Source organism: Narcine bancroftii, chromosome 5, assembly GCF_036971445.1.
Source record: "Narcine bancroftii isolate sNarBan1 chromosome 5, sNarBan1.hap1, whole genome shotgun sequence".
Lineage (NCBI taxonomy): Eukaryota > Metazoa > Chordata > Chondrichthyes > Torpediniformes > Narcinidae > Narcine > Narcine bancroftii.
Genome location: NC_091473.1, coordinates 165015377 through 165030186, shown reverse-complemented (window position 1 = coordinate 165030186; position 14810 = coordinate 165015377). Strand labels below are relative to the sequence as shown.

The 14810-nt window shown below is 41.8% G+C and overlaps 1 protein-coding gene across 10 annotated transcripts in view; it reads right to left on the bottom strand.

Moving 5' to 3' along the window:
* The window catches only part of cfap20dc (CFAP20 domain containing), a 345044-nt gene that overhangs the window by 120012 nt on the left and 210222 nt on the right, over positions 1 to 14810 (bottom strand). For 8 of the 10 annotated variants that reach the window (XR_011357997.1, XR_011357998.1, XM_069939547.1 and 5 more), the window contains 3 exons: positions 10727 to 11091; positions 4453 to 4794; positions 3597 to 3815 (listed from right to left, as the gene is read on the bottom strand). Coding sequence is in view for 8 of the 10 variants with exons in the window: in XM_069939547.1 (XP_069795648.1) it covers positions 3597 to 3815; positions 4453 to 4794; positions 10727 to 11091 (926 nt within the window). In the remaining 2 variants the exon portion in view is untranslated. Of the gene's footprint in view, positions 1 to 3596; positions 3816 to 4452; positions 4795 to 10726; positions 11092 to 14810 lie in introns of those variants that run through there. The other 2 variants (XM_069939550.1, XM_069939551.1) reach the window with 2 other exon arrangements.

Sequence of the window (14810 nt, the reverse complement as noted above, 5' to 3'; positions counted from 1 at the left end):
CCTATAAAGATCCAGTATTTTTTGCTCCACTCAAACTTCTCACTATTTAAATTTTTTAATTTATTTTAAAAAAATCTTAATTTAAATTTTAAAAATTTCTATTTAACTTTAAATTTAGACAGACAGCACGGTAACAGGCTATTTCAGCCCACGAGTCTGTGCCTCCCAATTTACACTCTGTACATTTCAAACAGTAGGAGGAAATCAGAGACCCCAGGGGAAAATGATGCAGACATGAGGAGAATATACAAAATCCTTGCAGATAGAGTGGGATTCAAACCCAAGTCCCGATTGCTGGCACTGTAAAGGCATTGTGCTAACCGCTATGCCAACCGTGCTGTCCTGGTTGCATGAGAAAATTTTAGATTTCTCTAACCTAATTTGTCTCTGTCCAAACGTATTTGCAGAATTCCAATCACTTGAAAATACATAATGACATAAAACAGGATCAAACAGAAACTATTACTGTACAGATACAGTAAGTAAATCAATGAAAATTTAATTTATTTTGTAAAAGTAAACCATACTTAAGAGTAATCAAAAGCCATTACTTGAAAATAAATATTAATAATTTCTATTCAAGTAGAAATTATAGTTTGCATTTAATGATTGAATATAGTATTTCTTGCAAATGAAATTCAAAAACCAGATACTAGAAATCTGAAATAAAAATGAATTGCTAGAATACTTTGGTGGATCAGGCAGCATTTGTCAGAAGAGAAACAGAATTCATGCTTCAGGTGCAAAATGGAGTGGCTTTTGGCTTATGGAAAAACCAATTAGAGAGCCACACAGGGAGCAACTCCTTTATAAGGGGGAGGAGAATATGTTTTTGGTGATGGATTTTTTTTTTAGATCCAGTGGAAATTAAGACAGAGGATTCACTGAATGCAGAAGATGGCAAGGACCTGAAAAAATACCATTCTTGCTTTATCCAAGAGATGGGCGAGAAATGCAGTCAAGGGCTCTGTCCACAATGGGAGAAGAGAAGCCATAATGCAGAACTGTAGATCTGCATGTGCAGCAATGATTTGTTGCACAGCTTCTACTGTCAGCATTTGGTGTTCACGAGTAGTTTCCTCAATATTGAAGAAACCAATTGCAGATTGAGCACGTATGCTCTGAAAATGATAACCAAACTCCTATTTCTCCATCCCACTCACATTCTGACCATGTCCCCCTAACACAATTAACATCATCTTTCATCTGGGCATGTTGCAATCTTCTGAGATTTTGGGTCAGCTTTTCCCTCTCTAAAAGTAAAACCTGACCTTCTGGGCACATTCCACAGCCCTCTCCTAACAACACTTACCAAGACGCAAAAGTGCTTCCAGCTACCACAGTATCATTTGGTCTATCAGAAATATTCCCTTCGGTCCAATCATCCCTCCTCTACCTTCTCTGCTACTGGAAACATTTTTTTCGTTCTCTCTCAGTTGTGACCAAGGGTGTCAGGCCTGAAACTTTCAGATCAGATACTATTTATTGTCATGTAGTAAAACACGGATGTAATATTACATGAAATCGCCTTTAGGCTGTCATAAGGCAGACAAAAATTTCCATTAGCATTGCCTGGCACCCCTTACAGTCAGAGAAAGAGAAACAAAAGAGAGTCCCCTTAGTCACTGAGTGTCTGAATTCGCCTCCAGTGCTCCCGCAGCCTCTGCAGTCATACTAGGTCGCTTTTCGGTTCAAACAATTGGCAACCTAAGCCCAGATCCAAACCTCCAACACAATGAGGAAGCCTTCAGGACCAGGGCCCTTAGGGAGCCATTCTTGCCCTCAGTAACCCCACCCCCGAATCCCAGTTCTGAGACCCAAATCCCAAGAGCCAGAAGTCATTTGATCTCAAGCTGCAAGCAGCCTGCAGCCTATGTACAGGGTTAGATTAATGTAGTAGCAAAAGTAACATATGGTACGGGCCCTGGATTTTCAAGGGCCCTATATTTATGTAACTATACTCATGAAAAACCTTAAATGTAAGGTTAGTGATTTTAGCCAGTTATCACCTTTAATCAGTTATTACCACAGTCTATGCATGCATCTCATAGTCGCTGCACAAGTCTGATTAAAGGTAAAATCACTAACCTTAAAGGAGTGTTCCACCGTCCTTATCTCGCCTGACTGCTTTGCTCCTGTCCCTGCCTATCTGCCCCCACCCCCCGACCGAGGCCATCCTCCTGCCGACCCCCCGCCCACCCATCTCCCCCCTTCAATCTATCTCCCGACGCAGCAGAAGGGGTGTAGTGCTGTTGGAGTTCACCGCAGTGCTGCTCCAGCATTTGATCGGGTTGCTTCGGAGTTGCCCCATCAGCTCATGATGACGGCTCAATGTGAGAGCAATTACCATCTTCATGACCCATGCAGCTGGAACCACTTTGCCAGTGCCAGGAAAATGCAGAGTGATTCCAGGTACGTTGGGGATTATGGGTAACGAAGACAGCCATTGATCCTGCATTGAGCCAGCTGCCTGCCACCGCTTTAATTAAGTTTTGTTTTAACAAAATGTGTAAGCAAGTTTTAACAGGGGAGGGGGTGCAATTTCAGCACAAGTGTCATTTCAGCGCAAGTGCAAAATGTGTAAGTTTTAAAGGTGGGGGTGCTATTTTAGTGCTTGCAATATGTGTTATGTTCTTTAGATATGCCACTGGTAATCACTGAATATATAGTGATCTGAGAAAGACAGCATCATTTTAAGAATAATTAAGACTATTTCAAACTTACCAAAATAGGAATGCAGAGTCAGTTCACAAACTCTCTTGGTGGGGGGGGGGGGGGGTGCTGCAGTCACACTTTCCCCTCACCACACATGTGCTAGCCGGCACTACTTGGGACCACGCATGTGCCAGTTTGCACAATTTAGGGCACCTTTAAAATTAATGCTACACGCCCTGCACCACTTTAATCTGGCTCTGCCTTTGCCCGCAAGTCGGCAACAGCTTGCCACCTGTATGTGTCCTTCAGCCAGACTCCCTCACTGGTCCGCTGCCCTGGTCACAACCATATCCTCTGCTCCTCCTTCGCAATGGGGGACATTCTCCCCATTACTGGTGCCCAATGCCAGTCCACAGCTCCCCTGGAGTTTGCAACCCCTCGTGGCTGCTGCCGAACACAGGCATTGTCATTTTGTGTCTAGACACTGCAGTTGCAGGATTTTAAATAATACACTGTTGGCTCCGTTAATAGGACCACTTGAAGCCTGGACGGCATTCATCAGCAGTTTGACTGAGCAGTAAGACTCTGCATGAGAGCACTTGCTCTCCTCGGGTCCGTGCTGCCATTACAGCCGCGCTGCCATTACAGCCGCGCTGCCATTTATTTTTTTAAATCTCTTTCTCTTTCCACAGATTCTGCCTGATCTGCTGAGTGTTTCCAGCATTTATGCTTTCATTTAATATTTTTGTGCTTTTTCCAGTGAACAGTTCATCTATTTATTTTACATGGATTAATATCTTGTTGGAATCATGAAGAAAGCAAAATCAAACAATAAATTGATGTCATTTTCACAACGCAAGCCTTGCCTTCTATTTTATTGCTTGGCACCTGTACCACTGCAACACTGACTGTAAATGCACATGTTGTGCTGTGAGACTCACCGGTCCGATGTGTTGGGTGCTCCATATGCTTGTATCATCACTGCTTGTGCTAAAGCTGTCATCTCCATAGGCACAATCACCAAGTGGAACTGTATTCAAGTGGTTTGCTTTCCCATCATCCTCCATTTCTTCAAGTTGCTGTCTCCATAAACTCTTTAGCATTCTTGCCTCATCAGATTCACTCATTTCCTTGGGCTGATGCTTTAGCCAGTCACATCCCTAACAAATAAAAACAGTCATGGTCATGATGTCTGCAGCATTATTTTCCTTCCAAGAACACAGAAGAGACAGTATACTAAATGACATTCATTGCGTAATTGAATCATGGATTTCCTCAAACAGTGAAGACTGGTCGGAAAATACAGGATGGAGATTGAAAACTGGGCTGAATGATGCACCAACAACTTAAATATGTACAATTAGAAATCAAGCTAGTGCTATTGCAACGTGCAATTAATTAGGGCAAAAGACTGAAATGAGCACCGGCATTTTTACATGCAAATCTCCACAACAAATATCTATAGGAATTAATAAGTGAAATACTTTTGTCTTATAATATTTACAATTTGCAAATGTTCCTTCTGAATTTCAATATATTTTGATAACAAAGACAAGAAAAAGAGATGAGAACAAGCTGCAACAAGGCACTGATCTTAATTCCTGATGATTGGATTCAACATGAGCCAAGACAATGAATGAAAATATTTTGCTTGTTGCCGATACAAGTTATGCGTAACAATCTTTAATTGCCACCATAAAGAACTTGTTAGGAAAAAACATTTTTAAAAAAGTATACAATATTACTAATGAATACTAACAAACCTATGAAAATTCTAATGAAAGAATATTAACTTACACATGTCTCTGTGGTTAGTCTTGGGTCCTCCTTTGGAATTTCTTTCAAAGATCTTTTTACCATTGTCCTGGGTTGACTAACTTGGGCATCATTCACCTTTATCAAGCTAAATTCAGAATCAGGAACATCTAACCTGGTGGGAGATCCGCTCTGCACTGGAGTGAAAACACTCTGAAACTGATCTGTGTCCATTTTGACCAGTACAGGAGTTCTTTTCAAGCTTTGTTCCGCTGAAGCAGCTCTAATTGTTGTTTCCAAGGGTACAGACATTGAATTTTTGGATTCATGATTGACTGGCAAAACTTTTGAACTTATCATGGTAATCATATTCAGCGGGGCACCCTTAATAAAAGAAAAATGGTAATTGAAAATTTTGATCAAAGCAGAAAATAACTTAAAGAACAACTGCACTATTAATTAATTGCGAGATGAAAGGCTAATTAACAAAATAAATAATGACAACTTTTCCTTGCCATCTGATTTTATAAAATTCCCTATTCTCCGGTAATGACTTTTTTTTCCTTTCAAACCCATCATCAACCCTTTCTCCAAAAAAAAACTACAAATGACTCAGCATATTGCTGTTCCAGCACTCAAGGAATTGTTGGTGGAAATCAGCAGGCCAAATTACATCCATGGGTAGAAATGGTCAGTCAACATTTTATCAAGACTAAAATAAAAAAGTTAAATTACAAATATAAATGTGGAAAGAAACTGGGGGAGAGGCCCAGAGATGAGAGGACAAAAGGTGTGAGAGGTGAAGACACAGGTAGAGGGATAAACCATTAGGAAGGGGAGGGGAAAACTAAAAGTTAGAGAGAATAGGTGGAATCAGATGGTGGTGTGGATTGATGAACATCGCATCATGAACAAAGAATTTTCTAATTTTATGTAACCCAACCTCCATATGATTCCATTGTTTCTGGTAATTTCTTTGTATTCATGACAGTTGGTTATCAACCCATTTATCAAAGGATATAGTTTTAGATCATGGAACAGTACAGGAGCAGGCTCGTCTGTCTGTCTGTCTATTTCAAATTAACTCCATCTGAATGCATATGGCCTAAATTCCTCTATTTCTTGTCTGTCCATTTGCCTATCTAATTTCCTCTTAAATGTTGCTATTTTACCTAATTTTACTTCTGGCAGCTCCTTCCAGCACCTACACTCTGTGTAAAAAAAAATATATGCCTCACACTTCTCCTTTAAACTTATTGCCCCTCACAATTTCCTTCCACTCTGGTTCAGTGTGTTGTGAGATGAAAGATGAGACCAATATGGAACCGGAGAATCTCGAACAGAAGAGCAGCTTAGATAGAGTTTGAAAAATGGTCCACTGCTTCTGTTGTAAACACAACATTTCTGTGTGATTCTCATAATCAATTCAAGGTTCTCAATGCCATCTGGAATACCCCTTCTCTACTTTGAGCTGTCATGGGTCAGGGATTCCAATGATCTGAGAACTACACTCACCTAATTTGTCACTAGGCATTTTGGTTTATACATTATTAACTTAACCTCCATTTGGTATCATGGCAAATTATGGCACTGTACTTCCAATTATACTTAGGATGTGACAAACCAAGGAAGATTGGGAGACTAGACCTTAACTTTGCACTTCTATTAAATCAAGGTGGTTCAAAGAAGTCTGCTAAATAATGCCAATAACAAAGGGCACAGCGGAAAGCAGTGGAACAGAGGCAGTGGGGAAAAAAATGTCAAAAATGAAGGTTGCATTCGGAAAGTAATGCAAGTCTATCACAATTTATTTTAACGCTGACAGGATACCCAGTATTGCCCAGGAAATAAAACACCCAGTTGTTGTTGGCTCCAAAAGATGTCATCTGAAATGCTGAGTTGTAGGCTCGGATCATCTTTAGGAAATGTTTGGACTCTGCAGTGGTGGTGAGCAGCAGCATTTTCAATGCTAAGTTTTCCATTGGAACAACATATTGATGGCATTTCATCTTTCCACTTCTTTGCTCCACAATGTTGGCATGCCTCTGACATGGAGCCAATTACAACTGCATTAATGGGAGAATACTCAATGTCAACTGAGTAAATGAATGCAGCATTTAACAGGTTGGGTGTAGTAAATGGTGCTGCCCTTTGGCTGGTAGCTTTTGTTCGCATTGCTTGGTGTCTTGTTTGTTCTTCCTCAGCAGACTCTTGTCTGTTCATGGAATGCCTGGGGGTATCAGCATTGAGGCAACTTGGCATTGTTCCTCATTTTGCTGCTGCCTGCTCCTTGTTTGTCTGGAGGGCCTGAGCACTGAGGTGGGTCAGGTGTTGCTTTGGCCACTTATTTTTTATTCTGAATGTACATTGATAGCAGTGGAACTAATTGAGGTGACCCTGGTGCAAGCTTTTTTAAATTGAACTTTTGAACTTCATATGACCTTAAAGGTTAAATTCAATGTGGTTGTGACATTCAGCATCAACTGGTAACACAATTAAAGTTAACAGTAATGCAAGTCAGTGCAAGCTGGTCAAAAAAACCTTTAAACTTCATATGACCTTAAAGGTTAAATTCAATGTAGTCATGACCTTCAGCATCAAATGTTACCTGACTGAGCATCCTTGGACATTTCTAGAGTGCTCCATTTTTATTTGCATGGAGAACAGACAAACAGACATACATGCAAAAATATATATTAGATACATTTATTCTGCTTGCTCTCATGTTTTTCTCATTGTAATTTCCTGCAGTTCAAATGGAACTCCAAATGTTAAGATCTCATTAAGAGTATTGAGCCTATATGAAACTATATTTCTTCTTTGGCTTGGCTTCGCGGACGAAGATTTATGGAGGGGTAAATGTCCACGTCAGCTGCAGGCTCGTTTGTGGCTGACAAGCCCGATGCGGGATAGGCAGACACGGTTGCAGCGGTTGCAGGGGAAAATTGGTTGGTTGGGGTTGGGTGTTGGGTTTTTCCTCCTTTGTCTTTTGTCAGTGAGGTGGGCTCTGCGGTCTTCTTCAAAGGAGGTTGCTGCCCGCCGAACTGTGAGGCGCCAAGATGCACGGTTTGAGGCGATATCAGCCCACTGGCGGTGGTCAATGTGGCAGGCACCAAGAGATTTCTTTAGGCAGCCCTTGTACCTCTTCTTTGGTGCACCTCTGTCACGGTGGCCAGTGGAGAGCTCGCCATATAACACGATCTTGGGAAGGCGATGGTCCTCCATTCTGGAGACATGACCTACCCAGCGCAGTTGGATCTTCAGTAGCGTGGATTCGATGCTGTCGGCCTCTGCCATCTCGAGTACTTCAATGTTGGTGATGAAGTCGCTCCAATGAATGTTGAGGATGGAGCGGAGACAACACTGGTGGAAGCGTTCTAGGAGCCGTAGGTGATGCGGTAGCACACAAAACTCAAAACGGTCAACCAGTTTACCTATCTCGGCTGCACCATTTCATTGGATGCAAGGATCGACAACGAGATAGACAACAGACTCGCCAAGGCAAATAGCGCCTTTGGAAGACTACACAAAAGAGTCTGGAAAAACAACCAACTGAAAAACCTCACAAAGATTAGCGTATACAGAGCCGTTGTCATACCCACACTCATGTTCGGCTCCGAATCATGAAACTATATATTGAGATACAAAATGATGCTGTCATTTAAAATTTCAGGTTGCATTTTAAACAAACTCTCATTGCTTTAAACTGACGTAATGGAAGATTCTAACCTGTTTTTTTTTTAATTTGCAGCTCTGGGTTCTGCAAGGCTGAGAACCTGGTTGTGTTTTAGAATCAGCAGACATAAGCTAAATTCCACCAAGAGGCCGGAGATGCAGTTATCTGACGAAAGGACATCTGTGTACCAAGAACATTTAATCTTCCTGCTTGTTTTGGTCACAGACTGTCAGAGGCCTAGCCTTGATGCAAAATAAACCATTGTATTCAAAGTGATAAGCTGAAAATTATGTTATTCGTTAGAAGCCTAGCATGCTAGCTTGCTTGCTTATCTTTCTTGCTGTGCTGGGAATAGGTGCTTGGGTAAGCAGTTTTTGGGGTAATATAAGTCATGGTCCCGCTGCTGAAGTTTGAGACTCTCCGAGAGGTGGCAACATCTCTCAGCAAGAAGAAGAAGAACTTCTGGAGTCCAGCCAACGTCCCGGTCAGGGGAGGTGGAGAAGCTGCTACCGGCACCCTGACAACCTACTGCAAGTGTGCAGTCGTTGCCTCACTTCGGCAGTTGGGACCAGTCCAAGCATTGATAAGTATAGTTGGGAAGGGCTTGCATATTGTAGTGTGAAATCAGCTTTTGAATTTGTAATAAACATTTGTATAATCTGAACTGCTCTCGGTGTGTGTCTATTTTCTTTCGGTAGCTCAAACACTGTGACCAATCTAAAACGAACAAAATGAGAGGTATAAGTTTACCCAAGACAACTGAACATCAGGTTTGATGTACAAGTTTAAATGTTGTTTTGTCACTCAACCCATGCAGATTTTTTCTCGCACATTTTGGTACATTTTTTTCACCTTGACTTCTTTAGCTGACATTGAGAAGCTTTCCATTTTTACCCAAATTAATTACTTTCTCCTCTATAAAATCTTTTGCTGGTCATCAAATTATCTCTTAATCCAGAAACAACAGCAATACAATTTTGGAATATACAACTAACAATTTTTGAAAGAATATTTGAAGCAGCTTATTAATTTCCCTTCCGAAAACAGAAAGAAAAATGACCAATGAATGACACAAAAACCTTCTATTTTCCATTAATCTCAACAGTTTAATTGACTGGGAAATAAATATACATCGCCTACTAGTCTTTGAATTAAATGGCAGCTTTGTTCTGAAATAAATAGCATTGTTATTAATCCATTTTATGAGGACAATTAAATATTATAAAAACACTTCATTGGAGAAAGTTAATAAAATCAAGTTGTGATTTTGTCTATGAACAAAGTATGATCATAAACTATTGAAGCCTCTTTTAGAAGTTCAAATATCAGAAATCATTACCTTAATTTAGTATAACACAATACTTTCACTAATGCATACAACGTTAGGAAACCTTACTGTATGTTCCTATGATCGCACGGCAATATTATTTGAAAGTAATATTGCAATTGCCTCATGTTCTCCTTAATTAGTGGCATTCCTGCATTACTTTTAATTGTCATTAATACCATTCCATAAGATACATTACAAAAAAATTGGCAGATGATAAAATATGAATTAAACATCACAACTTAGTTTTAAGATTCAGTTGGTCTGCATAAAACCATGAGAATTAATATGAACCTCACGATTAAATTACAACCCATTTACTCAGACAACCACCCATAAATTCAGTGCCTTCTTATTTCCTCTTTTCTTTATGTTGCTATTTTGTTTTAATTCCCTCATTCATTTACAACATTTTTATTATTTCACTTTTCATTACCAGCTTTATCTACATCTTGGACACTATTTTCTCTACCTTCGTCAATTCATCCCTATATTTTCAATTCTTCACACAGTTATCGGTGTTTTCTTTCCGAACTATCTTCTGAATCATGATTATTAGGGTCCATATGTGCCTCAAAATTTCCAATATGATTGAATGTGATTTCACAATTAAAGGATTCTGAAAACAAGTATTGAATCTAAAACTAAACATTCCTTGAGAATATTACTAAAATGTCCAAATGCTCAATGGTTTCTGAATTTATGAGAATCCAATGCATTTAGTTGAGGCTTTTAAAACTTACAGTAAGCAATATAATCAGTAAATACAAGGCTTCTATTATTTGCCTGATATTATACATGAAACAAGATGTTCTTGGAAGTTACAACATATTCAGGGTTATTTAGTGAATACCACTGATTCGTGGAAGTAAAAATAATCTTTGCAATAAAATGCAGTCCATGAATAATGTTTTGCAGCTAACTTGATCTACAACCATCATCACGGTATGTTACTGCCATTACTAAATAGCACATGGAAAGCTATTCACCAATGTAATTCCTTTCAAAATGTAAGGATGAAATGAGAAATGGAACTTTATTCCAATCTGGACTCAATTTCTCTCAGTGTATATAAATCACACATTTATAGGTAAAACTCAACTCTACTGCTTCAAATTTCTTTTGCTATTTCCAATAATTAACTAATACCTTCAGGATCGCATTAAAATACACCATGTTGTTCAGTGGACATGTGAAAGGATGTTTCAGATTTGTCTACATAAATCATTGCATATTTTAGCACTATCTTCTACACATTTTGATGTCTATCAGAAGTGTCTTAGTTTGGGTTTACTGATTCAAGTAAAGCTTACCTCCTCACTACTATAATTTCTATGGAAATCATCCTCCAGTTGAGCTTTTCTCTCATCTGCAATTTCCTGCTCTCCATCATCCTTCATATCCACTGTCCACATAATGCCTTGTGATGAGATATTCTGTAACTTTCCACAAGGAGCTGACCTTGGCTGTGATGAATATGTAAATATATCCTTCAATTTTAATTCATCTTCTTTTTCATCATCTTCACTGAAAGATGCTGAACCACTTTCATTTTCCGTCTTGTTCTCTTTTGGTTGTAAATGCGAATTATTTCTGGAAAGTTGTGGTTTCGGTGTGGAATGATGAAGGGAATTAAACATGACATTATCCTCTGAGTGGTCAGAAAAATGCAATTTATCTGAAATATATAATCAAGTTGCTTTAGAACTTTTACCATTACATCTCCTGTGGCACTGTTCTGAACTACAAATGCAAATTACATAAATTGTTGGTGATATTTCATTATTTTACTATAACAATAAATTCAGACTAATGTTAGCTTGGAGATGCTTTTAAATGTATAATTGCATCACCCATAATAATTTACTTCACAGTTGTCAACATTACAGTATTACTATTAGTGTAGCTGATGGATTTCAATCAATGAAAGCTAACCATAAAGACTAGATTATACATTTCATGTAAAAAAAAGCTCCAAGTGCATTGGATGCCCATTTCTGAATTTCAAGAAAGTAAATGGGAAAGAATGTTATTCAAAGTGAATAAGATAACATTGAAGCAAATATTATTGTTATCAATCAAATATAAGGCCCTTTTTCTCAAGACAGACCTAAACATGTAAAACAGATCGATGCCTTTGTTGACTTTTTTTGCTTGTGTTAAACTTTGTCTTTCAAAGTGTATTCAGTTTTTTGCGATATTCTCTGCTTGGTAAATATGCACAAGGGTGTCAGAAAATAACAATAAATAATTCATTTCCTCATCCTAACTGACTCTCTAGCAGTAGCTATTTTACCAAGGACAAGTTTAGAAGCATTCACAGATGTTAAAGGGGATGGGGATCATTTGGCATTAAAGGGTTGAAGGTTAATTTAGGAAGGGAGAGGGTTAATCTTGCTGATAGATGGAATAAACTGGAATTGGTAGATGGGAGGACCATTCAAATGTGTATTCATCTGACCAGCTGCAGGTCTATGGCTGCAAATATCAGTGATTGAAAATCTTAGCCTCCAGTTACATTATTCTTTGGCGACCTGGAGCTAAGATTATGGTTCCTTGAACATTACGAGTGATTATTTATGTCTGCAGACACGAATGCTTCTCATCCTTCCCCAGAGTTCGCAGGCATTTCTGCCTTGCTTCTATGCCTGTTCTGTAGATCCAACACAGCACCTGCAGAGTGCCCCCACAGACACACCCATTATATGCAAGTAATGATGGAAAGTGGCAGTGTACCTCACTCAATAACACCGTGTTTTATAGCAGCACCTTATTATATCAGTAGGAACCTCAGGATGCAGAAGTAAACAGAACAACATGACAAAAATTTGTCTGACGTTAAAATAGAAAGACAAAGTAAATGAGCATTTCATGAGGACTGACACTGGATGCTGTTCATCAAATACCTCAAATATACACATGACAGTAACTGCCCATTCAAATTTACCAAAATGTGCCATTTTCTAGAAATGCCTGAGACTTTTTTTTGCCATTTGTTGCTGATTGGTAGAACCTGAGAGTTTATTCTGCTGCCAAAATTCAGACCATGCAGCATGTTTAACCCTTTGATCACTGGCTATTTTAAACCTTTCATCTGGATGGGGTCCATGGTAAACTTTTACAGTAGTACAGTATGAACCATCTGGTGGTTGGGAATAAAACCAGCCCCAGAAAACCAGGACACAGAGTAGATGTATTTGATGGTAGTCCCAAAAAACCGGGACATGGAGTCCAAACTGTTATTTTGATCAACTGGGGTTAATGCTCCAAACAACATTGTGTAGCGGCGGCTACACTGCTAACTGAAGGATCGCACAACCAGACGGGTTGAGTTCAGTGAGCAAAACTGGTTTATTTCAGGCTGCCTGGCTGGTCTTATACTCCCAGCCCAGTCCTGGCTGAGAACCGCGCTGGGGAGTCCCGACGTCACCGGGGCATCACGCGGGTCGCCAAGCGTGGGCTTCTGAGCCTGGTGCCGAGGTTGGGAGGAAACCCTGACGGCGCCATTTTGGCTGGCTGCCCCGCCGCGTGTGTGACAAGCGGGGCCGGTTCGCCTGTCTAATGGCGTACCGCCACACAGCACCCCCCCCAGAACCAGCGCCAGTCCTTTTTTGTCGGACTGCCTCGCTTCTTGGGTTGGGCCACTACTGACTCGCTGGGGTCGAGGTGGGCTGGCTTTAACCTGTCCACCGTAAACAGTTCCCTCTTACCACCCATGTCCAATGTGAAAGTGGATCCCGAACGCTGGACGACTTTGTACGGCCCTTCGTATGATCTTTGTAGAGGTGGTGTGGACGGGCCCCGGCTGATAAAAAAGTACTCTGCAGAATACAGCTCGCTGGGGATGTAGGAGGCCCGTGTGCCATGTCTGGCGGTGTTGGGGGTATGAAGGAGTCCAACTGGGCCCGGAGGCGGGGAAGTAGACTGTGCGGTGATTGCTGGGGATTGTGAGGTGCGTTGACGAACTCACCAGGTAGGGCTAGAGGTGCACCGTAGACCAGCTCGGCTGATGACGCCTGTAGATCTTCTTTGGGTGTTGAGCGGATGCCCAGGAGCTCCCAAGACAGCTCGTCCACACAGTTGGGACCGATGAGGTGGGCTATCGGTGACGACTTAAGGTGGTGGTGCAAACACTCGACTAGCCCATTGGCCTGTGGGTGATAGGCTGTGGTGTGATGTAGCTCGACCCCCAGCCTGTTGGCGAGCTGCGCCCAGAGCGCAGAGGTGAACTGGGCGTCCCGTTCACTGGTGAGGTGGTTCGGGATGCCGAACCGGGCAACCCAACCCTTCAAAAGTGCTCGGGAGCAGGAGTCTGTGGAGGCATCTTGCATCGGGATCACCTCGGGGCAACGAGTGGTGAGCTCTACCACTGTGAAAAGGTAATGGTTACCTCGGGAAACGGGTAAGGGACCAACGATGTCCACATGTATATGGCTGAACCATTCTCGGATGTGTTTGAAATTTTGTACGGGCACTCTGGTGTGCCTGTGTATCTTGGAAAGCTGGCAATGGGTCCAGGTTCTGGCCCAGTCCGCAATCTGCTTCCGAAGCCCATGCCAGACGAAACGTTCTGCCACCATATGGACCGTGGACCTGATGGAAGGGTGGAAAAGGTCATGGATATGGTAGAAGACTTGCCTGCACCACTGGTGGGGAACCACTGGATGAGGAGTGCCCATGGAAACATCGCACAGGATGGTGCTCTCCCCGTGAGGAGTCAGGAGGTCCTGGAACCACAGGCCCGTGATGGCAGTCTTGAAGGCCCACGTCTCCTCGTTGGACTTCTGGTCCCAGGCGAGCAGGTTGAAGTCAAGGCCGGGTGTCAGCGCGCAAATGGCCAGTCATGAGAGCGCGTTGCCGACCATGTTGTCTTTCCCTACCTTGTGCCGAATGTCGGTGGTGAATTCCGACATAAAGGAGAGATGACGCTGTTGGCGGGCCGACCAGGGATCTCTAGCCATAGCGAGCACCTGAGTGAGAGGTTTGTGGTCGGTAAAAATGGTGAAAGGCCTCCCCTCCAAGAAATAGCGGAAATGATGCACCGCCAGGTACATGCCCAGCAACTCATGGTCAAAAGTGCTATACTTGCGCTCTGGCGGGCGAAGAAGTCGGCTAAAGAATGCCAGTGGTTTCCACTGTCCATTCACGTGCTGCTCCAGGATGGCACCGACAGCTGTTGCAAAGGCATTGACAGAGAGCGCCATATGCAGGTCGGTGTGTGGGTGGATGAGCAGGGTAGCATCCGCAAGGGCATCTTTCATGGCTTCGAATGCCCTGCTGGCCTCTGGAGTCCAGGCGAGTGTCTTGTCTTTGGCCGCGATGAGGGAGAAGAGCGGCTGAATGATGCGCGCAGTGCCTGGAATGAAGCGGTTATAGAAATTGACCATACCCACAAAC